This window comes from Armigeres subalbatus, chromosome 3 (genome assembly GCF_024139115.2).
Source record: "Armigeres subalbatus isolate Guangzhou_Male chromosome 3, GZ_Asu_2, whole genome shotgun sequence".
In the NCBI taxonomy this organism is placed as follows: domain Eukaryota; kingdom Metazoa; phylum Arthropoda; class Insecta; order Diptera; family Culicidae; genus Armigeres; species Armigeres subalbatus.
Window position 1 is genome coordinate 198,625,586 of NC_085141.1, and position 25,272 is coordinate 198,650,857.

At 38.9% G+C, this 25,272-nt stretch overlaps 1 protein-coding gene across 2 annotated transcripts in view; it reads left to right on the forward strand.

Moving 5' to 3' along the window:
- Positions 1 to 25,272, forward strand: part of LOC134225410 (coiled-coil domain-containing protein 42 homolog) — a 174,563-nt gene that overhangs the window by 95,129 nt on the left and 54,162 nt on the right. For both annotated transcript variants that reach the window (XM_062705468.1, XM_062705470.1), the window contains exon 6: positions 3,152 to 3,291. In XM_062705468.1, the coding sequence (XP_062561452.1) occupies positions 3,152 to 3,291 (140 nt within the window). The remainder of the gene's footprint in view (positions 1 to 3,151; positions 3,292 to 25,272) is intronic.

The window sequence follows — 25,272 nt, forward strand, 5'->3', positions numbered from 1 at the left end:
TCCAAATTTAATCCAATTCCAATCTAAAACCAATATAAATCCACCTAGTTTAAACCAAAACTAACCCAATCCAAATCCAAATGCAATTCAAAAATAATTCAATCCAAATTCAATCCATATCCAATCCAAATGCATTCCAAATCCAATCTCAATCCAATTAAATTCGTATCAAATTCTAGTCTAAATCTAATTCAAATATAATCCGTTTCCAAATCAGATCTAATCTAATTGCAATCAAAATATAATCCAAAACAAATCCAAATCGAAAGCAAATCCAATCCAAATTTAAGCAGAATCTAATCCAAATTCAAGCCAAATTAAATCCAAATTCATTCTAAATACAATACAAATCCAATAAAAAATCAATAAAAATCCAATCCAAATTCATCCCAAATGCCTGAATCCAATCCAAATATAGTCAAATTCGATTTCAAATACAATCCAAATTCAATCAAAATTTAACCCAAAACAAACCCAGATTCAAATGCAGTTCAAATTCAATCCAAATATAATCCAATTCCAATCCAAATCCAATTTAAATCGAATCCAAAACAAACTTAAATCCTATGCAAATACATATCGAAATCGAATCTAATCCAAATGCAAATCGAATATAATCAAATTCACACCCAATCAAAATCCAATCTGATTTCAAGCCAAGTCCAATACAAATCAAATCCAATTTAAATTCACTCCCAATCAAAATGCAAATCCAAATCCAAATCAAATCCAATCCAATTTGTTCAGCCATCTGCTTATTTAAAATAAGCCCGTTACAAATGTTTAATTACCATTTTGTCCTACTGGTCTCCGAAACGTTAAGGGAGGGGATAATAAAAAATAAATATTAAAATGAAAAAAAATCAAAATACTCCTCGGATTTGTTAAAGAATGTTTTAAAATATAATCCTCAAAATTATCCGAATTTTATTTTGTTGTCCCCTCAAAATATTATTTTTTGGCAAAAAAAAAATCCGAGGGGGAGACAAAATAGATTTTAAATATTTGTATCGGCCTAAATTAAAACTACATATTTTTTCAATGTAAGCATGTTAAAGTGAAAACATCGCAAAAGTCGACCCAGGTATTTTGTTGGAAATATAGTTTTAATAGTTTTTATAGTTTTAATTTATTTTAAATTACCGCCATCGGGGGTGACAATGGGACTAGGGGTAAGAATGGGTCATCGCTTTCACCGGCAGTCTGGAGGTCGTAGAGCAAAATCGTTCAAAAAGCTCTCTTTTATTTCAGTCTTATTGCCCTCAGATCTATTCAATCCAATCTACAAGTATTCTAATTGGTTAAAACAGTGACCCATTCTCACCCCCATTTGACCCATTATCACCCCTGACGACGGTATCAGATGGCTAAACGAATAGAGATATATGGCCCGTTTACATATGCGCTAGTTCTAGCGGACAATGCACTATCCGACAATACTAGCGCGATATTAGCACAATGTAAACAGGAATTGTCCTCCCCAATAAGCGTTTACATTATGCTAATTTCGTGCTAGTATTGTCGGATAGTGCATTGTCCTCTAGAACTAGCTCATATGTAAACGGGCCAATATGGCCCGTTTACATATGCGCTAGCTCTAGCGGACAATGCACTATCCGACAATACTAGCGCGATATTAGCACAATGTAAACGCTTATTAGCGAGGACAATTCCTGTTTACATTGTGCTAATATCGCGCTAGTTTTGTCGGATAGTGCATTGTCCGCTAGAACTAGCTCATATGTAAACGGGCCAATAATCAGGGAATCAATATTCGAGCAACGCCTAACAATATACTCTTTGTCATCAACCCGTTTACATATTCGCTAGTTCTAGCGGACAATGCACTATCCGACAATACTAGCGCGATATTAGCATAATGTAAACAGGAATTATCATCTGCTAATAGTGTTTACATTATGCTAATATCGCGCTAGTATTGTCGGATAGTGCATTGTCCACTGGAATTATCAAATATGTAAACGGGCAATAAGGATTTTGCACTTCTGGACAATGTGTAACACTGCCTACAATTCAAGTTTTACAGTCCATATAGGATAACCGTACCCTTAGTAGAGATAACACCAATATCCAACTGACAATTTAAGCTGAATAAGCTAATTTTTTAGCTGAAGAAGCCCATTTTCAACGGAATAAGGCATTATTCAGCTTCCAATGTTTGTTGGATAGTGAAGGTAGTGGGGTTTTAATGAGATTTATCATAAGTATACACTTTACGATGGTTTCAGTTGATGCGTCGTGCTTTAGACAACCTGTTAAATGCAACTTATCCTAATATTTTGCTTGAAAAACTATTGAAAACAATGATTTTTCTTAATAAAATTAACTCCCTTGCACCTATAGTGGTGCAACTATACCAAAAGTGGCGAGTCTCATGAGAAATCAATGGATAGCACCACTATACGAACCAAAATTAATTTTAACCACCACTAAAGGAACAATGTACCCATTAGTGGTGCAAGCATTATTTAGTACTTGATGATTTTTTTAGCCAATTTATTAGTTTATTTATTAGCAGAGATATTGAAGCTGTAAATTTCCCATAATAATCAATTTTTTAAAAATATTTTCTTTTGTGGATCTAATAATACCTCCACCGTTACCCTATATCATACTGATGTAATATTTTTGCCTATGTTGAATTAATTCGAAATATTACTACATAAACAATAAAATATCGTACACGAATAATTTCATAAGTAGTGACACCACGGGATATATTCCAAGTGAGACTAACACGATGATACTTTTATGCCCAGGGAAATTGAGACAATTTCCAATCCGAAAATTGCCTAGACCGGCACCAGGAATCGAACCCAGCCACCCTCAGCATGGTCTTGCTTTGTAGCCGCGCGTCTCACCGCTAGGCCAAGGAGGCGCTTTGAAGTTTAGCATTCCGATAACTGCAAAACTGTTGCAACCATCGAATTGCAGTGAAAAAGCATTGCAGCTAAATGACTTGCAGTTATCGAACGTCTACTGTACAACGTCTGTTGAAGATGGCATTTTTAAAGTTTCTATTTAATTTCCTTACTCTTATACAATTTATAGCTCTACTAAAGATGCCCTTAGTAGTTACCAATCGCATAATTTAATGCAATTTTTAATTTTAATTAATATTATTTTACAGTTTTAGCACAGGTTGAAATATCAGAAATAGAGCAACAAAAAATTCAAGAAATAGAGAGCATAAGAGACAATTTGATGGAATCTACGAAAACAGCTTTACATATTATTACGGGCTTGAACAATGATCTCTCAGAACTACAAGTAAGTACTAATTGTGTAATAATTGTAAAGGCCCGATCAATTTTGAGGTTATGAACAGAAGGAAAACAAACTTATATTTACACATTACGAGTTGAACATTAGTGTGTGTGTGCCAAACGTCACTCACCTCTATGGGACGAACACAATGCTGCGTCATCGCAGACTTCAACTTCATCGCACATATGCAGTATTGTGTTTGATCCTTTACGCGAATAAATAACAATAAATAAACTCTCGCGCTTAGTTTCATAGGAGCGTAACTGTATTGATCGATTTCTCTTAATCGATTTTATATTTTGTTAATAAATCAATTGTTTCAAAATCTACAACCGTGATTATTGATTCTGGTGCAAGATACAATTATCCTTTATCACACCAAACCATTAAATCATCGACAAACTAGCGCAATTCGATACAATAATAAAAAGAAAACATCGACGAAGAGAAATCGATCTATACAGTTACGCTCCTATGAAACTAAGCGCGAGAACTGTAAAATTGCGCTGCCAAGTCGCGTCCCTTCACGTGGTCACATATACACTGGCGTCATGTGCCTGGATTTATTGGGTTCTGCAGCGTCTGCATATATCCTCAATCTAGTGTTAGATTAGTAGTCCTTCTAGTTGGACAGAGGCAGCCAACCAATCAGGAACTCGGACCTTGTCGGAGTCCTCGTCGAAGTCTTCTTCTTCTTATTGGCCTCGCTGCTTAGTGTTAATTCAGCACTTCCACAATTATTAAACGCGAGGTTTCTAAGCCAAGCTACCATTTATGCATTCGTATATCATGAAGCTAACATGATAATACTTTTATGCCCAGGAAAGTCAAGACAATTTACAAATCACGAGCTCGGTGGTCTAGTGGCTACCGCTTCTGCCTTATAAGCAGGAGGTCGTGGGTTCAATTCCAGACTCGTCCCTTTCCTACTTTGTATTTCTATCTTAGTTTTTTCTGTGTTTCACGTTCTACCGAAACGATTCCTACTGTTATAACCTTCCACACAATCCCAAAACCTCCCGTGGCACCTATGAAAGGTCGTAGAGTTCTCTGCATCTTTCTTAAGTAGGTATCCAACTAACCATCCTTCCCCTTCCTCAGCATTCGCAAGGACGTGGCCAGGACAGATCTTGACTATTGGAAAGTGCAATGCTTCCATCTAAGAGATAATGATTAGTCCTAAATCAATATCTGAGGTAACAGATGATAGTAATGCTACTCTCATACAAAAGTCTTGGCTTGTACCACCTACGAATTTGTGCGAATTGCTCAATGCTAATGCTAGTGCTAGGAAAGCCAAGACAATTTACAAATCGGAAATTGTCTATAGATTATTTAAAAATAACGTCCATAATTTTCATTTTCAACCCCTTTTTTATATAGAGAGATGAAGGCAAATCTGCAAACAGACAACTGAAATTATTACTCAGGGAGTGGGGTTGACGGAACGCCGGACCCACTAAACCCACCTAAGCAACGGCAGGTTACTTGAGTTACCCTCTCTACTAATACCCTGGTTCCCCCAGGAACTGCCTCCCAGCATTACTTCTGGGTATAGGCAGTACTTAATGTACTCACTCATTCACGCTCACACAGGCACTCATCCCGTATGAGAGGCTTACTTAGGTGCTCTCCCTAACATACTCTCTGACACACCCTGACACTCTTTCTGACGCACCATATGAGTTTGGGGGGCAGCAGGGACTTTGTCCAAGGGCTTGAAGACCCCTCCCCATGGCCACTGCGACTTAGACCGGGACCATCGTCCCTAACCCCTAATCCCAAGGCATCAAGCGACCCGTGCCGAGGGGATGCATGGCCAGGGGGAAATAATAAGCTAGGCCTTTAACGGAGCCTGCGGGGTACCTGGGCACCCTCCACAGTAATTGTCCCTTACCGCGTCATGCTGGGCTCTGGCGTGGTGGACCTCTTTTCCCGAGCAACTCGTGGGACCAAAATGGAAAACCAAGTCAATTCTTCAATTAGTGGTAGTAGTGTAGGCGAGGCCAACCCACCTCTTGCCGAAAATTATATAAAAGTTCATTTAATCATCATGCAATGTTCTGTGAAATTGTTCTGTAGCATACCAACTGCCGTTTTTGCAATTCTGAGGTCAATCAAGCAATCAGAACCAATTTCCAGATCGAATGAATGACGGAGGTGTATTTTCCTATACATTTTGGCTGAAATCCCCATACAAACATCAAATCAAATGCGCCAGCTTATGCAACAAGCGTTTGAGCTGAAATTTTCAGAGATTGATTTTCTCACCCAAAAACACAATTCGTGACACCCAACTACATTCATGATTTTCTGCACATTCAGGATCATACACGCATTCTACTACATGATGATCTCACATCTGTGTGGTAAATGCATATGGTCAACACATACACAATTACATCCTGCAAGTCCCCGCATAATGAAAGCACGGAATTGTGATTTCATGAAGAGTTTTATAGGGTGGTTCCAAAAATACATTATTCAACAAATGATTCAATTTATTAAACTAATTTATTTTAATAATAATTCTCTTTAACTAAATAATACATTAATATATACAATAATATATAAAATGTCTACTATAATCACCACAGTTAAGACCTGAAATGTTGAGACAAAGCAATCATTGGTGACTTGGTAGATTGTCATTCAATTTTAACATCATGCTGCAACGGCAAGCGTATCTGGTGCAGTTGGTAGGGCGTTCGGCTGATAATCAAAGTGTCATTAAATTGACCATGGGTGTCTTCAGCGAAGTTTCAACATACATCAATGTCGACATTTTGGTCAATATTCATCATTTTTAGCGATAATCGCATAAAAGTCCCTGTCGCGACCGAACCGTTGAAGCTCCGATAGCGATGTAGCACGCTACTTGCTACCGAAGCTTTTTACTGCTACCTCCGATGGCGATTCAATGGTGAAGCAAAGTGCGGTGATATCCGCTCGTTCACCACCAAAGCCATTGGGAACCTCTGCTTCCTCCGGTGACATTTTTGACCAGCAGAGGGCGGTGCCACCCGCTTGCTCACTGGCCTTATCATGTCACCGGGAACCGCTGCTACCGTCGATCGAACCTACTCCTGTAGGTTCTGGTGTCAGGGGTGATGCCGCTACGATGCGTGTCAACACATTCGCCAAATATACTCAAAACTGCATGGTCAATTTACTCATACCTATAGATATCTAGCACATGTCCCGGCAGTGATGGATGGAAACGCGTATGTACGGCGTTTATACATTGTTGCCATTTTTTATGGTCATATTTTATAATCATAGGATCATAAGCGTTACGTGTAATCAATTGCCTATTTTAAGGCGTATAGTCATATTAATCCAGCTTTTCAGGGATTTACACATTTAAAGAGTGTCACTCTTTTCGAACCAACTTGTTCTTTACCCAATCATTCATACGCAATGAATGTATACTATATGGTATCAATTAATTTTACACATTTCCTGGCTAACACTACAGTCCCATACGCCAAATTGCCCAAACAGCGTTTTTAAAGTGTGATTTCTTCAGAGAAGTTGCTTGTCAGTTAATTTTGATGAACCTTGCTAAAAATTTCAAATTCCCAGAGCCTACTGTGATGATTTATTGTGTTATTTTGAAAACAAAGGCCAAAAAATGAAATTTGATCGGTAATTGTACTTTTTCGAAACTTTTACTACTGGATATTATTCAAAATCATAGATATTGGAAAAATACATGATTCGTGGCGGTTATCCAGTTAGAAAAAAATGATTTTTGGCGATTAATCGTGGAAAAAAGGCTAATTTATGATATTTTTCACATATGCCGATTATGCGATGGGGCAGAGATGGGCAGCTGCTTTAATCAGCAATGAACAGAAAAATTCATACAGAAAAATTCATGCCAGTACTGATGCTATAAAAACTACCTCCTAATGATTTTCGATTAGTTAGGAGGGTAAATAATTGAACAACATGGTACGATGAAATAAATTAAAATTCGCATCGCTTTTGTTTAACACGTACGTCCCCAACCCCCATTTTACGACAAAACTCAAAATTCAAAACCACACAGCTCAGCCAATTTCTAACGGATTTTCAAGCAATCTTCTGGAATCGATCACAAAATTCCTATAGTTTTAGGAACCGAGGTCAATTTTTGTGCAATGGTCATGGTTCCAGATATATTCCGGGGAGTACTGGGGTTACCTCCCTCCTGGAAAAAAATGGTCACTGGCAGATCGGCTTCGAAATCCATCGTGCGACATGTCAAACTTCATGATTTTGCAAAACAAGTACACTGGAGCATTTCGGCGACTTTCGATCGAATTGGCCACTCTCCGGGTACTTCCAGGGCCTGGTTCCCTTGGGGAAGTGGCCAATATCCATCTAATCTTGGAACTCATCTTGCGACATGTCAAGCTTCATGACTTTGAAAAACAAATACACTGGAGTACATTTCGGCGATTTTCGATCGAATTTACCACCCTCCGGGATGTACCCGAAGGAAGCAGGGCCTGGTTCCTTTGGGGAAGTGGCCAATTTTCGTTCAATCTTGGAATCCACCTTGCGGCATGTCAAACTTCATGATTTTGCAGAACAAGTACACTGGAGCACATTTCGCCGATTTTCGACCGAATTGGCCACCCTCCAGGTGCATCCAGGGCCTGGTTCCCTTGGGGAAGTGGCAAATTTTCATTCAATCTTAGAACCCATCTTGCGACATGTCAAACTTCATGATTTTGCAAAACAAGTACACTGAAGCACATTTCGGCGATTTTCGATCGAATTGACCACCCTCCGGGAAGTACCCGAAGGAAGAAGGGCCTGGTTCCCTTAGGGAAGTGGCAAATTTTCGTTTACTCTTGGAATCTACCATGCGGCAGTTCAAACTTCATAATTTTGCAAAACAAGTGAGGTGATTTCCGATCGAATTGGCCACCTTCCGGGAACTTCCAGGTAGACCTGTGCGCTGGTTAAAATTTTACCGGCGGTGGCGGTAAAATTCCTCCGGAAGTACCTCCAGAAATTCCTCCGGAAGTTCCTCCAGGAATTCCTCCGGAAGTTCCTCCAGGAATTCCTCCGAAAGTTCCTCCAGGAATTCCTCCGGAAGTTCCTCCACGAATTTCTAAGGAAGATCCTCCAGGAATTTTTCTGGAAGTTCCACCAGGAATTCCTCTGAAAGTTCCCCCAGGAATTCCTCTGACAGTTCCTACAGGAATTCCTCCGGAAGTTCCTCCAGAAATTCCTTTGGAAGTTCCTCCAGGAATTCCTCCGGAAGTTCCTCCAGGAATTCCTCCGGAAGTTCCTCCAGGAATTCCTCCGGAAGTTCCTCCAGGAATTCCTCCGGAAGTTCCTCCAGGAATTCCTCCGGAAGTTCCTCCAGGAATTCCTCCGGAAGTTCCTCCAGGAATTCCTCCGGAAGTTCCTCCAGGAATTCCTCCGGAAGTTCCTCCAGGAATTCCTCCGGAAGCTCCTCCAGGAATTCCTCCGGAAGTTCCTCCAGGAATTCCTCCGGAAGTTCCTCCGGAAGTTCCTCCAGGAATTCCTCCGGAAGTTCCTCCAGGAATTCCTCCGGATGTTCCTCCTGGAATTCCTCCGGAAGTTCCTCCAGGAATTCCTCCGGAAGTTCCTCCAGGAATTCCTCCGGAAGTGCGACACTCTTACCTCGACATGCGCAAACCTCTCAATCACTTCCCCGCGCTCAGTCTGTTTTCGCTCTAACTAACCAATCACAAGTTAGTCATGCTTGCCGACTGCTGCTCGGCGCGCCAGATTCTCTGCAAGCTGTAGGCAATCTAAGTGGTTGCAGTCGAAACTGCGTTCCACTTCTCCTCTAGATAAGGGTATCCGGGGTTGTGTCCCGACCGTAAACGTCTAACATAGCTCTTCTTTCGACGTTGAAACGAGGACATACGAACAGTATGTGCTCTGCAGTTTCATCAACACCTGAGCATCACCAACCGTGTGCCCGAACCTGTGAAGGTACTGCCGGAAGCAGCCATGACCTGACAGGAATTCTGTCAGATGAAAGTGAACTTCCCCATGGGGTCTCCCCACACAGCACGATCACGATATGTTAGGTATCAGCCGGTGGGTCCACCTACCTTTAGAAGAGTTCAATCCATGACTCGACCCTGTTCCATCTGAACGTGCTAGCTGAACCATTATTGACTACAGTTGGCATTCGCTTGTCGTGCGCGATAGTCGTGTTTTCGGATAGCTCGCTACGTTCTTACGGTAAATCGCATTTTTTGTGGATCCTGTCGTGAAACAAGTTTGCATTTATCGCAAAATGTCTTCAAGCAGGCGAAACACACTAGTCGTTGATTTCGGTGTTCTTCCAAAACGACCCACGCTAGAACAAGTAAAGGAAGTTATCGAGGTTGATCTGAAACTCAAAACTGGTAGATGTTAGAAACATTCAACTGCACAATTTGTGAAACTGTGTGGTCATCGAGTTGAACGATGCAGGCTTGACATTACGGCTGCAGAAAGAGCATCATCTCCGACACACATTCCGATATCAGGGTGTAAAGTATTCTATCCCTATGTATGTCGATGGCCCTACTACCACAGTAAGGCTGCATGACCTACCACAATGTATGTCTGACACAACCATCATCTAACACATGGAACAATATGGAAAATTGATCTCAATACAGAATGAAGTGTGGAAGATCTTCTTTCCTGGGGTACCAAACGGTGTCAGAGTGATACGGATGATGATAGAGGTTCAAATACCCTCGCGTATAGTGATAGATAACGAATCTACACTTGTAACTTTCCGAGGCCCAAACAAACAAGAGACATCGAGCGAAGAACGGGGGTCTGATGTTTTGGTTGTGTTTTCGTAGTGTAGATGCATTCTCCTTTCTTCTGCTTGTCGTTTATGGAGCTGTCAGTGTGGAACGCACCTATCTCTTTCTTTCCCATGATTCTTCTTATGGCTGTCAGTGCGGAATTTTCTATGTTGGCTACGAAATGAACTGTGGTAGAGGTATACAAGTGTCAGTCCCGTGGCGAAGAAACTCTGCAAGAAAAACGAACAGTTTCATACAACGCCGAACAACAGAGTAAAGAGATGGACCAAAATCGCAACGATACAGATACAGCTGAGGCTACCCCGCATGCGGCTGATCTAAACTCAAGCGACAACGACACCGACAATGAGAACGACGACGACGCACACATCGACCCACAATGCGGGACCAGAGGCCTGTAGCATAATCGAAATTTTACTAATAATATTAGTAGAGTAGCTTGTAACTTGTATTTTTCTGTTCCATAATGAATCTATAAGTAGCAATTTACAAGTCTAATATTACAAGTAAAGCGCACTAATAATATTAGCAGAATTTACAAGTAACTGTTGCATAAAGAAAATACAAGTATTATTAGCGTTGGCTTTTAGTTTCTTTTACAAGTATGAATGGTGGTGTAATTTAATTTACAAGCAGCTTTTATTTTATTATTTGAGCTGTGCAAAGTAAATATACATCGTTTTATATATTTAAATTATCATACAGTGAAATACTATGCACTACGAATAAATTTCTCATTCCAATACAAAACTGAGAATTATGAAATTTTTCAAATAACTCTGGAGAAAGCAGAAATACTTTAAGTGCTGACGTCAATTTTGTGTAAAATTACTCTTCTAACACCACGTCTTCTTCTTCTTCTTCTTCTTATTGGCATAACATCCCCACACTTGGACAGAGCCGCCTCACAGCTTAGTATTCATTGAGCACTTCCACAGTTATTAACTGCGAGGTTTCTAAGCCAAGTTACCATTCTTGCATTCGTATACATATCATGAGGCTAACACGATGATACTTTTATGCCCAGGGAAGTCGAGACAATTTCCAATCCGAAAATTGCCAAGACCGGCACCGGGAATCGAACCCAACCACCCTCAGCATGGTCTTGCTTTGTAGCCGCGCATCTTACCGCACGGCTAAGGAGGGCCCCTAACACCACGTAGTTTACCTTAATCTACGTAAAAACATATTACCCAAAGCAAAGTTTAGTAACTTTAGTTCACCTATAAATGACTTTATTCAACTCGAATGTGAGTTGTTGTACTGAACAATCTCGAGTGGGGCCATGCAGCTTGCCCTATTTTTGACAACAATCATGAAAAAGAAAGGAAAAATTACTTAAATTTTTAAATTAAATTTGATGCGATATTATCATCAGTAAGTATTTTTAAATGATTTATCTTTCAAGAAATCGCCTAAATTTCATAATATCAACAATTTCAATTATTGAACTAAAAACAAAATCCAAGCCCGCATAAGCTCCGCAAAACACGTAAATTGAAACCCGCAAGTACAAATCGCAATAATAACCCATGTCAATCCCAAAAACCACATATAAAAACCACGTAAAAAATCACTCCAATACAATGCCAATACCACGAAACCGGATTGAACCGCGGAATCAATAATTTAAAGAGGGAAGGATAATAAATTCACAGACAAACAGACATAACACATTGAACATTCACTCATGAAATTCATCGTCGTAAACACCCTAACGACATCTGTTGTTTTCACTAAGTTGGGCAAACCACGAACCAGATGGCGGTAGTGAGCAAACGTCAAACTCGGGTAAATACGATGCGCGCGCCACGAGTGATCGATTGGCCAACTAATGATGATTTAAATTGATCAGTAAATCGATGAACGATGAGGATTTCACAAGTGTTATGTCTGTTTGTCTGTGATAAATTCGTTTTTCGTGTATACCTATCGCAGTATTTTATGCACAAACTTGCAGAAAACCATAAACAAATCATTTATCGCCGCATTGACAGTGAACTGTCGGATGAATTTTGACAGGTAAATGAACCTGACAGACTTGTCATTTTAACATTACTAAGGCTCTGTCTCATTTGGAGAATTAAACTTAAAAGTGACAGTTCGAAAATTAAGAAATCACCCCGTTATAGGAATGGCTGGTGCTACCCAGCAATTCCAACAGGACATCGATGGAAAATGATTCGATATCTGTCAAAAATAATCTTGCTCTGCGAGCAGGGTTATTTGATAATTATTGAAATGTCACTTTTAAGTTTAATTTCAGTTTAATTATCCAATTGAGACAGACCCTAATAATACAAGTACTAATATTATTAGTTGGCGAATCACTTTTATGCAACACAAATTACAAGTACTTGTAATTTTTTGACTTGTAACTTGTAGCTTGTAGCTAATATTATTAGTCTGATTATGCTACAGGGCTCAGGGCAAAGAGACAGTTGTCAACTGGAACAAGTGAATCAAACGAGGCTAGATGCGAACAAGATCGGAAGAGATCGTGTAGTGATGAGGGCTGCGTGGAAGAACTACACTATAGCGGAGAAAATCTTCCTGAATCAGAATGGAAAGTATATATAACACTAGATCGAAGAAAAAATGAAATGTATTGTAGGGTAGGAGGGATATTTTTTGATTCGGCATGAATGCATTCCAGCGGTGTGAAATGCCGTTAATAACAGATGGGCGACAACGGATTTTTTTCATATGGAGTTTGGCAAGTATGACAGTACCCTCTTTTTTGGCGCATAAATTTATACTCCAATGTCAAAATGCTCATATACTATTATAAATTGTGGTGGTATTTGTAAAAAATTGTATTGTTTACCGTTTTTACAAGAGAGAGTGGTGTCGAAAGCACATATTAAATTAAAGATCGCAACGAACAAAAATACATCAAATCCGTAAATATGTAGTGTTTTCACTTTATTCCTTACGCGAAATATGCAGATGAATAATTATTTTAGTAGAAGAAACTCTGTGCTGAGCAGAAACAATTGTTTCTTGCATTATCCCTAGGATAGGATGCGACAAGTAGTCATTAAAAATCGTACCGATTTTCTGTCACAATCGTACCGGTTGGTGATTGGTTGGAAATGACAATCGATTACTTCGATTGGCGGCGGCGCGTTTTTCGTAGGGCAGCATAGGGCAGCACATTGTTAGTTTGGCCGTGTTGCTTGTTTGGAAAGTTGGTATTAAGCAATATACGTGAATGTTTAAGTTCGAGTTTTCTGGTACAAAATTAATTTTTATTGACTTGTAAACGCCTTATAAATTATTCTCAAGGATTGTAATAAATTAAAACAGTTGATTTTAAGCATAAGCATTCACTTTTCTGTCATTTTTGATCTAAAACTCTTTTCAATTAGTAAAGAACTTCTATCTGCTAGTCTTTCGCTTCTCTTACGAGAATGATGGATGGAACGGAAAGAAAAACATCAAGATTTGATACATGATATTTGGAAGATTTTGCACCAAATTAATTTGGCTGCACTGGCGACCACCTCGTCAGAGCAACCGACTAAAAAACAACAAGGCAGTCTCAATTGAATTGTCACATCCTATCCTAGCATTATCCAAACTTTGTGCGTTTCAGAACATTCTCACTCACTGCAGATTTTATTTTTCATAGACTACGGCTTGGTGTTAGTGCCGTCGACAAAATTTTGACAACAAAAATTTGACAGCTTAACACTCGCCTGGTTAATGAAACCAAACAAAAAAAATCATTGACTAGCACTGCGTCGAGCTTCGCTAGCGCCTCTAGTAACGCTTGACCCCTTCAATTAGTGCAGCGGCTGTCCCATTCTACTGCCCAAGCGTTAAAATCTCCTGCTGTGACGATCGGCTTACGACACACTAGGTCAGAGGATAGCCTATTGATCATCTGGTTGAACTGTTCTAATGGCCACCTTGGTGTGGCATAGCGACACCCTCAGTAGATGAGTGTACTACCACTTTGATCGGGTATCGTCCCGTCGTGCAAATAACCGCCATCCTAGACCCGTCCGCCACCCAATTGCCGTTATCGACAGAGACGTTGTACGGGTCGGACAGGAGGGCGACATCGGTCCTCGACTCCGAGACCGACTGCCACAGCAGCTGCGGGGCGGTTGCACAGTGGTTAAGATTTATTTATTTATTTGCCGTCAATCAAATGTAGACCAATTATACTTTGTACAATAAATACTTATTATCTAGTCTATGTGTACTTCAGTCATTACCTAACTTGTCTAGAGAAGAACACTTTTTTTAGATTAGTTTTACTCATCGTTACATCAATTGTTTCACAATGTGCATTATAACATGTCATCATTCTATTTATTGGGCCATTTCTGCCATAGTTTGTTCTTTGATTATTGATATAAAATAGACTTCTATTTCTAAGTGGACGGATAGGATATTTGCCAAAATTTCACTACTATCCACTCTTTGTGCGATAATATCGCTTATGAAAGCTACCATTGAGAATTCCTTGCGTTTTTGAGTTCTTCTAGGTTAATTAATAAACACCGTGATTCATAAGGAGGCAATGGTAGAGACGTCCACCCTAGTTTTCGGAGCGCAAAAAGTTAAAATTGTTTCTGAACTGATTCTATGCGGTTTACATGTGTTTCATGATACGGAGCCCAAACTACACTGCAGTATTCTAAATGAGGCCTAACATGTGCAACGTACAAAGTTTTGATTGTGTAAGGATCATTGAAATTATAACTGAATCTTTTGATAAAACTAAGCATGTTGCTTGCTTTATAGATAATATTATTATAGTGATCTATAAACGATAATTTGGAGTCCAGAATGATACCTAAATCTCTAATTGGTTTGCATCTTTCAACTGTTTTCTGACCTATGTATATTTGTTCTTGTGCCGTATTGATGTTTCTTGTAAACGAGATTGAATGGCACTTTTTTATATTCAGTTGTAACAGATTTTTCTTACACCATTTATAAAAATCGTTGATTTCATTTTGAAACACTAGTAGATCAGATTGCTTATGTATTTCAAAAAAGAGTTTCATGTCATCTGCGTAAATTGAAACATTCAGGTAATTCAAAACATGATTCACATCGTTGACGAATAAGATGAATAACAATGGACCAAGGTGGGATCCTTGTGGTACTCCAGATGTAACCTTAACTTGTTTTGACAAACATCCATCAAATCTTACTCTCTGGGTTCTGCCAGTCAAATATGATTCAATACATTTTATTAACCTGGGATTGAGGCCTAGCTTGGATAATTTGAAAAGTAAGAGAGAAATATCAACTCTGTCAAACGCCTTACTGAAATCAGTGTATAGAGCTTCAACATAATTTCCTCTATCTAAAGCGTTTATCGAAAATGATACAAATTGCAGCAAGTTAGTCGTTGTTGACCTTCCTTTAACAAAACCGTGCTGGTTACGGGTAATTAAACCTTGAACTTGTGTGAAGATTTTATTGTTAATAATGGATTCAAATAACTTAGAAATGCAAGACAATATAGCGATGCCACGGTAATTTTTAATGTCAAAAATTTTTCCACCTTTTAAAAATTGAAACCAAAAACGATTGTTTCCAAATAGCAGGAAGCGTATTGTGTTTCAGGGATAAATTAAATAACCAAAATAAAGGTTTAACAAACTCATTCGGTAGCGATTTAAACAGTTTAGGTCAGCACCCTTCGAAGAGTCTAAAGATTTGAGGGCATGTAGGATTTCGTTTGGAGATATGTTATCGACTGCGACATCATTTTCTAACTCAGGAAGGTAAGAGAAATAAGAGTAATCACGATCACAGTTATCATGTATTGTGTAAACGTCTTCAAAAAAATCAACAAATAAGTTACTGACTTCAAATGAATTATTCCCAATCTTATTGTCAAGTTGCATTTTTGTTGGAAAACTACCAGATTTTTGTTTATCTCGGACAAAGCTGAAAAAGGATTTTGGTTCTGATTTATTATTGCGTTCAATCTTATTAGTGTAATCATCATGTGCCTTTTTATTTCTAAATTCAACTCATCACATAATGACAAATAATATGCTAAATTTGAATCGTTCCTATTATTCTTATACGCTTTATGCGCTTTTTGTTTTCTATTTTTTATATTAACTATATTCCTATTGTACCATGCTGAAATCTTATATTTACATTTTTTATTTTGCTATAGGTATTGCCATCACTGTTACATCGCATAATGTTTGATAGAATACATTTACGGCTTGGTCAGGATTTAGGTTGCCGATAAGGGTTTGCCAATCGATACAGTTCAAGTTATTTTTTATAAGCTCGTAGTTTGCATTTCTAAAATCGAGATAGGGTTCGGATAAATTGTCATCGAATGTTCTAGATGTCTCGTGGATGAAAATGGAGTATTCAATTGCAATATGAAACACTTCGTTTTTCCATAGAGGGGAAGATGACTCAATCACGCAGAAATCATCAGTCATATTAGTAAAAAGTAAGTCTAGGTAACAATTGTTATGATTTCTAACATGATTCACTTGATGCAATCCTATGTTTGAACTTTTGTCAAAGAGAGTTTGAAGTGTTTCATTATCTCCTACAATTGGTATCAAAAAATGGTCATTTTCGTCGTCAACAATAAAAATAGCTGCTCGCTGATTAAAGTCACCATATATGTGAACGTTTGTTTCGACATTAAATTTTGATACGATTTCTTCAGCAATAGTGAAAAATTTTTCATATGACTCCTTTTTTGCATGTTCAGGAGGAAAGATTCAGCTGTGTTACTTGCACGGCTTATTCCGACGACGTCGTCCGCGTTCGTGACCTCGTCCAGTTGCTTGCACTAAAGGGTCACTAGCCTGCGCTCCGCGTTTCAGAACCAAGATCATTTCACCGGTCTTGGTGCGTCTGACGCTTCGCACGTCCTGACCCAGCGTCGAAAGCTTTTCGGCCGCCCGCATCCGTTTAAGGACTTCAGCGTACTTTGCGGGTCGAGATACGTTCGACTTCCGCTTTGCTTTACTGACACCCCGATCTGCTCCGTCCAGACGACGTTTGGCCTTTATGGTAAATAAATAAATAAATGGTCACACTTCGTTTGGCTTTGCTCTGAGCGCTTTCGCCGGATTACTGCCTGAGCCGTTTCGGGTTAGGAGCAGTCTTTTCTCCATTGGCCGTCAAAGCGAAATCAATTTGAGTTTTCTGACGTAGGCTTACGTCTTACGGGAAGATAGGGGGGGGCGGTCATTCTGCGATTCAAATTTGTGACCGTCACGAAAAGTGGTCAGGAAGTATGGGCTAATAACTTAGCCGTCTTCCAACCGATTTAGGAGATTTTGGTAGCAATCTCTTTAAGATTTTGCCCAACTATTAAAAAGAATGCATTTTTTTTTATTGGAGCAGGGAAAAGCCCCTGGGAGTGTTGTTCCAAGTGAACCACTTCTCCCAAAGGCATAAAACCTACCCTTCTTTTCAAATTATTGGTACAATTCAGATGCACTTCCAGTGAGAAGGTAATCTCTTTAAAGGAAGTGCGATTACTAACATAACTCATTAATTAAAAAAAGAAAGAAATTTTATAATATGAGTGCTGAGATGGCGATGATTTTGACACGGTGGTATCATTAGATGTCATCGGTGGTGGTGCAATCACGTTGATCAGAAATTATGTAGCATCTTGGTTCCTGGGTAGTTGGGTGCCGTTGACCGAGGAGTCGAGTGCGTCGAGGCGATGGTAGAGCAGTGAGTCTATGCAAAGCTTGGTTGGTCTGACAGGGAAGCTGAGCCTACCACTGGCCGAGTGTGATGAGAACGAACGTATTGTAGTTGAGCGTGACGAAGAAGAGTTATAATGCAGTCCAGTTCTTGGGAAGTTTGGGTGACGCTGACCCAGATATTAGGTGCGTCTAAGCGATGGTGGAGCAGTGATGATGCAAAGTTCGGTTGGTCTACAAACGGTTATAACTTTGTTATGAGCGTAGTATCGCTGGCTTCGGCCAGGCATATACCAGTATTTGTTACCTGACAGGGAAGCTGAGCCTACCACTGGCCGAGTGTGATGAGAACGAACGTATTGTAGTTGAGCGTGACGAAGAAGAGTTATAATGCAGTCCAGATTCTTGGGAAGTTTGGGTGACGCTGACCCAGATATTAGGTGCGTCTGACAGGGAAGCTGAGCCTACCACTGGCCGAGTGTGATGAGAACGAACGTATTGTAGTTGAGCGTGACGAAGAACAGTTATAATGCAGTCCAGATTCATGGGAAGTTTGGGTGACGCTGACCCAGATATTAGGTGCGTCTGAGCGATGGTGGAGCAGTGAGATGATGCAAAGTTCGGTTGGTCTACAAACGGTTATAACTTTGTTATGGGCGTAGTATCACTGGCTTCGGCCAGACATATACCAGTATTTGTTACCTGACAGGGAAGCTGGGCCTACCACTGGCCGAGTGTGATGAGAACGAACGTATTGTAGTTTAGCGTGACGAAGAACAGTTATGATGCAGTCCAGTTCCTAGGACGTTTGAGTGACGCTGACCCGAGCGATGGTGGAGCAGTGAGATGATGCAAAGTTCGGTTGGTCTACAAACGGTTATAACTTTGTTATGGGCGTAGTATCACTGGCTTCGGCCAGACATATACCAGTATTTGTTACCTGACAGGGAAGCTGGGCCTACCACTGGCCGAGTGTGATGAGAACGAACGTATTGTAGTTTAGCGTGACGAAGAACGGTTATGATGCAGTCCAGTTCCTAGGACGTTTGAGTGACGCTGACCCGAGCGATGGTGGAGCGGTGAGATGATGCAAAGTTCGGTTGGTCTACAAACGGTTATAACTGACAGGGAAGCTGGGCCTACCACTGGCCGAGTGTGATGAGAACGAACGTATTGTAGTTTAGCGTGACGAAGAACGGTTATGATGCAGTTCAGTTCATAGGACGTTTGAGTGACGCTGACCCGAGCGATGGTGGAGCAGTGAGATGATGTAGCTCGGTTGGACTACAAACGGTTATAACTTTGTTATGAGCGTAGTATCGCTGGCTTCGGCCAGATATATATTAACGAGTCGTGGCTCGATTTAATTCAAAAAAATATATTTATTTAAACACTTTTATACATCTTAACACTACGCGTACACGAACTGAACTGAACTTAATTAATAATTGTATAGACCTCGAAACCTCACAGCCTATTCTAAATCTGCTGACTCCAAAGGGTCCGAAGTTCGATGGTCGATGGTCATTCGATCCACTTGCTGACGCGGCATCCGTCCACTGGTTGCGTGGTGTAGGTTGTTGTCAAGCTTAAGTTCTGGGTCAGCACATTGGTAATTGGTGCCAACTTAACTCCTCCGGGGTTAGAAAAAACGTATCCTCACGCGGCCTGGTTCTGCGTGTTGTTTGTTGGTGATGGCATCTTGGCTTTCTTTTTCCTTGATAGTTTAGATAAGACTTTGAAAAGAGATTTCCTATAATTTAGAAAAGCAAAAATTGATATTGTAATGGTCAGTATCATTGATATGGAGATTCCTCCGAGAAGACTCCAATCCCATAATTTGTTACTGAATTGCATGAGATAGACGTGATCAATTTTCTTCCTGTTAGCTATCGTTAAATTGTTCATTGTTTCCAAGGCATCCTCTTCCGGATGTTGACTTAAGATCAGGTTATGCATAGCTCCTTGTATGATAGTTGTTTCCATCTCTCTGACATTCGACGAAAATGTTTGGTTTCTCCAGTGGATAGTGCAGTTGAAAAATGTTATTACAATATTTCCAGTTAGGTTACGATCATCTGGACCACAGTCGGAATGTAACAAGTCATTTTTAGCGTTGTTGATGAGTAGCATATTATCCCTTACAAGTTGTATTTTTGGTAAAATAGATGGCTTTGTTGTACACTTGCTTGTTCTTCCTTCTATTAGAGGCTCTACGCAGTCATCTGAGAATGATGTAAGGTACGTGCTTCTTTGGATATATTCATGTGGTTGTGTTGTTGAAAACAGTTTTTTCTCTGATTTTATCAGAAAGTTTGGATATTCCGAAATAATTTGTCCTTTCTTAGATATTGGGATTAGCCGAAGAATTGAGGCTTCCGTTTGTTGCACTTGTGGTACTTTTATGATGTATAGAAGGCTTTTTCCATTCACTGCTATACTTGGTTTCACTAAGTTGATCATTTCGTCAGGGAGATCCGTGATTATTCCCTGGTCTTCGAGAATTACTCAATAATGACATTTTTGATAGTGTGATAGCTTCTGCAATATGTTCTAGAAGTTTGTTGATAATGTCTATCTTCATGATGGTTACTATAGTATCCATTTCGTCGAGTAAAATTTTGTTTTTGCTTTTATTTTCTATAATCTCGTTGATGGTTTTCGTGATTGCCTGTAATCGGTTGCCAATTTGCTCATTCACTTTGTATTGTTGGTTATTGTTGATGATTAGCTCGTTCATCGTTTGGTTGATTATTCTGAGGTCGGTGGCGTCCGGGCTACCACCTATCCACTTCCATGCAGTGCCAATCGACTCGATACTTCTTCGTCCACGGTGATCCCTAGGCCTAATTTCTACTAGGTTGGAATAAAGTTCCTTAATTTTGTGTTTTGCAATCTGAGTTAGGTAATTATTAGTTAGGTAAACTACATTAGTCAAAAGATTTACAGTAAGTTCAATATCGGTTATATTGATAGGATGAATTATGGTAATTGTACCTGTTTGTATCCTACATTTTCCTGCTAAAATGGTTAATAATGGTTGATCGTTTAAGTTTGATATTTCCAATTTTTGGCAATGTATATAATTCAATAGGAAGGTTGTTAAGATAATTTTCAAATACATTTTTCTTCTAAAGTTTTGACTTTCAGTTCGTGTTTTTACGAATTATGTTAATAGAATATGAGAATGTGATATGTAGTTCTCCTAATTGGTTTAGCTGCGGATGAAAAGAGCAGAGGGTTTTTGTATTAGAGGATTTAAAAAAAAAATAAGTGTTGTTTTTATTATTATTAGTTGATAGGTATCCAAGAGTTTTCCGTGAAAGGGTTTTCCTGAAAAAAGAAAGGTAATAGATTAGTTTGTGTTTCTTATACGTTTCATTTTATTTTTATTTCTTTTAACATTCCTTGGGTTTATAAAAGTTCGTTCCATATTTTTCATACATTTTGTTTCTGAGAATCTCGGATCTAGCTTTTTTCTTGTATTTCGTTTTATGTAAACTTTACTATTTTCGTTCACTTGTGGAGGTTCCTCTTTAGATTGGTTATATTTTTGCATTTTGTTAGCGGCTTTTTGAAGGTTTTTCGACACTTTTTCAAAGATTCGATTTGTAACTACTGCAATTTCATCTGGATTAATAGAGTTTCTCTGATTGAAGATAACTTCGTTAGGAGTGAAGGTTGTTGCAGAATGTATCGTGTCATTGTAAAGAGAAGTCATTATTTGGACTATTTCTGGGGAGGAAATTTCGTTGAATCTGTGTTTATTTGTATTGTACAATTCAATTATTGTGCTATGCGCTTTCTCTATCTGACCATTTGACTCTGAAGAGGATGCAAATTCGATGTTTGTACCAAAGTTGGCCAAAAAATCTCGAAGTTGGATACTAGTAAACGAAGCTTCATGATCGCAAATAATTTTCTTGGGTGATCTGAACGTTCTGAAATATTGTGAGAGTGCATTTTTAACGTCAGTTAGGTTCCTAGAATCAATTTGTATAAGCTGTAGGTGTTTCGAAAAGGCGCATATAAGGGACAAAAAGTAAAACTTGTTCATACTAAAGATATCCATGTGTACTCTATGGAATGGTCCATTCTCAATCGGATGAGGTGAAATCTTAATGTTGTAGGGTTTGCGTTCATACTTATGTTGAGCGCAAATTGGACAAGAATTTATAAATTTTCGAATTTTCATTGCCATTCTGGGGAAAAAATACGAACGTTTAATTTGATTTTCTACTTCAGAAATTCCACGATGAGCCCGTTCGTTTTCTTTTTTAATGATCATATCTTGTCTCATTTCTAGGCCAACATCCTCTACCAAGTTTTGGGTAATTACGAAGTGACTTGCATCCGATTTTTTTTCTCTATAGACGTCCTGAATTAGTTGTAGCATATTCTCTGGAGCGAGAATTGCTGTCTGTTTTTCATTTGTGTATGTTTTTAGGTTATTGGTTATGGATTCGAATGAATGTTGTGGGGAACAAATAGTTATTCTTCGGAAATTTTCGAAAGGGTGTTCGGTAAGAATACTATTAAAATTTGTTGTTCTAAATATAATTTGATTTCTATAATTATTTATCGATCTCTCTGTGAAGTGTATGAAAAAATCATCTGATGATACTGCTGAATGGACAGTATCGTCATCGGATTGATTGTTATCATGGGATGTATTGGCATGTACCTCCAGGTTGTTATCGTTATCTTCGGTTTTTCGACTTAAAGCATCAGCGACAACATTCGCTTTTCCAGGCTTATACGAAATATCGAAGTCGTATGTACCCAGTTCGAGGCGCCAGCGAAGTACTTTTGAATTTTTGGTAGCTGTTTGTATAAATGTTAACGGTTTGTGGTCCGTTACCAATTGAAATTTGTTTCCATGTAGATAGGGTTTAAATTTATCCACTGCCCACATGATTGCAAGTGCTTCCTTTTCGGTTGTTGAATAATTTATTTCGGTTTTATTTAACGTCCGACTAGCAAAGGCTATTGGTTTCTCCACTTTGTCCTGTATTTGTGATAATACAGCACCGAGTGCATAGTTGCTTGCGTCCGTGGTGAGGATGAATGGTAATTCGAAATCGGGGTATGTTAAAATTTGATCTGACGCGATAATTTCTTTTAATTTTTTGAATGCGTTTTGATACTCTACATTTTCTATGTCAACCGTGCTTTCTAATTTAAGACACTTAGAAAGGGGTTTTGTTATTTTGGAGTAGTCTTTGATAAATCTCCTATAGTACCCGGTCAGTCCAAGGAACTGTTTGATTTCCTTTTGGTTTCTGGGGATAGGCCATTCCTGGATTTTTTTCACTTTCTCTGGGTTGGGTTTAACTCCCTCAGGTGTGATAATATGCCCAAGGAATTCCGTTTCTCGCTTGAGGAATTCGCACTTATCTAACTGAATCTTCAGATTAAATTCAGAAAGACGAGCTAATATTTTGGATAAATTTTCAAGATGATTTTGAAGATTGTATCCTATGACAATGATATCGTCCAGGTATACGTAGCAAATGACCTCCGATATAACCAGATAGTACATTGTTCATCACCCGCTGGAAGGTTGCGGGAGCATTCTTAAGGCCAAACGGCATACGGGTAAATTCGAAGTGACCCTGTGCTGTTGAGAATGCTGTTTTTCCATATGGTCAGGATCCATCTCAATCTGGTGGAAACCTGATTTCAAATCAAGTGTTGTGAAATATGCAGATTTGCCAAGACTGTCCAATATTTCTTCGATTTGGGGAATCGGATACTTGTCGTCTATCGTTTTCTCATTGAGTTTACGATAGTCGATTACCACTCTTACTTTACGTTTTCCTGATGCGTCCATTTTCTTTGGGACAACCCAAACGGGGAGGAGTATGGACTGAGGGAATTTTTAATTATGCCATGATCTAGCATTTCTGCGATCTGTTCTTCTACATCTTTTTTTGTGCATGAGGATATCTGTATGACTTTGAATAGACTGGCTGATTGTTATGAGTAAGGATTTTGTGTTTGATTGCTGTTGTAGAAGTAAGTTTTTCATCAGATTTCAACAAGGTCTGTTTGTGTTGTAAGATCAATTGAGTTAATTGGTCTCTTTCAAACTTGGATAAATGATTGGTTCTAATGAGGTTATTAATGGTATCAACAGAGAGCGCTTCGTGTTTATTTGTAGGGATTGAGCTTAATGTTTCGAAATTGTTCACATGAAGTTTCAAATTCTTGATTCCAAGGTTAGGAGTTTCGTTACTGTTCGTTGTTACTCGTACAGTAGTTTTATTATCAGAAGCTTTATAGAGACCTGGGCATATTGTGATACTGTTGGACAATTTTGAAAAATTTGGTACGAACCAATCTCCGTTATTTTGAGTGGGTAAGGTTATGACGTGGTAGAAATTTTGTATTTTGTTTGGGTAGTACTTTTTGAATAATGTTTCTATGCCTGAAATAGTTATAGTTCCTTTTTGATAATTTATTTCCGACTTTGTTTTATGAGAAATTCAGATCCCAATAATCCATCAAAAAGTCATGGAAATTAAGTTCGTAATAAGTTTGAGCTGGGATACCTAATCCAAGAAGATTGTATTTTCCTTTCTTATTGACTATATGACATCCTGTAACGTTCTTGATTCTTGTTTTGAAGTTTCTTTGCGGTTTCTAAGAAGTCCTGGTTTGATTAGATTTTTATTAGCTCCCGTGTCAATGAGTAGCCGGATTTTTTCCTTATTTTCTTTGTTAAAACATTCTAAGTAGGGCAGAAAGTTCAGGTTGCTTGTGGTTTTGATGTTACAAGTTGAAAATTTGGGTCTATTTCAGATTCTGACTCGGACTCTGATTCCTGTTGATCGTCTTCTGTATCTGGGTTCTTGTAAGTTTCATTGTTGTGGATTATACGTCTATTCAGAGTTAGTCTTGAGTTTGTTGATTTCGTGTCCATCGGTTCAACAGTATTTTCCGATTTCGGTTGATAGTTCTGATTGCTTTGTTTGTTCGAATAATGGGGTTTTTGTTGGAAGTGTTCATTTTCATGTCCTGTTTTTCGAGAAAATTTGGTTCTGTTTTGAATTTTGGTTGTGTAGAAGGGTTTTGAGTCAAGCTCCTGTTGGACTCATTTGAGGAGAATTGCATAAGAAAGCGTAAGCGCTTTATGTGCTTAGGCTCCGCAGCTTGAACATATCCAAAATACGGTTTCTGTAGGCCGCTGACATAGGCCGCCAAGCAATACTCATCAATAAATTCATTGATGGCATCCCAATGATCATTATATTTAACTTTTGTTTGGCCAAGGCTTTTATGCTTTGGACTAATTGCTTTGTGCGTTGGTAGTGTTTAGATATACTACCATCCATTTTGTTGTGCCAAAGCTGGCAATTATAAGTGGACAAGTCCTGTTTGTCCCCTAAGGCTGCTATCAATATCTCCTTGATATCTTTAAATGTGCTGGGATTGCCGTTGGTGCATAAAAACATCCTTGGCATGTCCTTCAATTTTATTACTAACCGCAGTTAGATAGATTTGAAAAT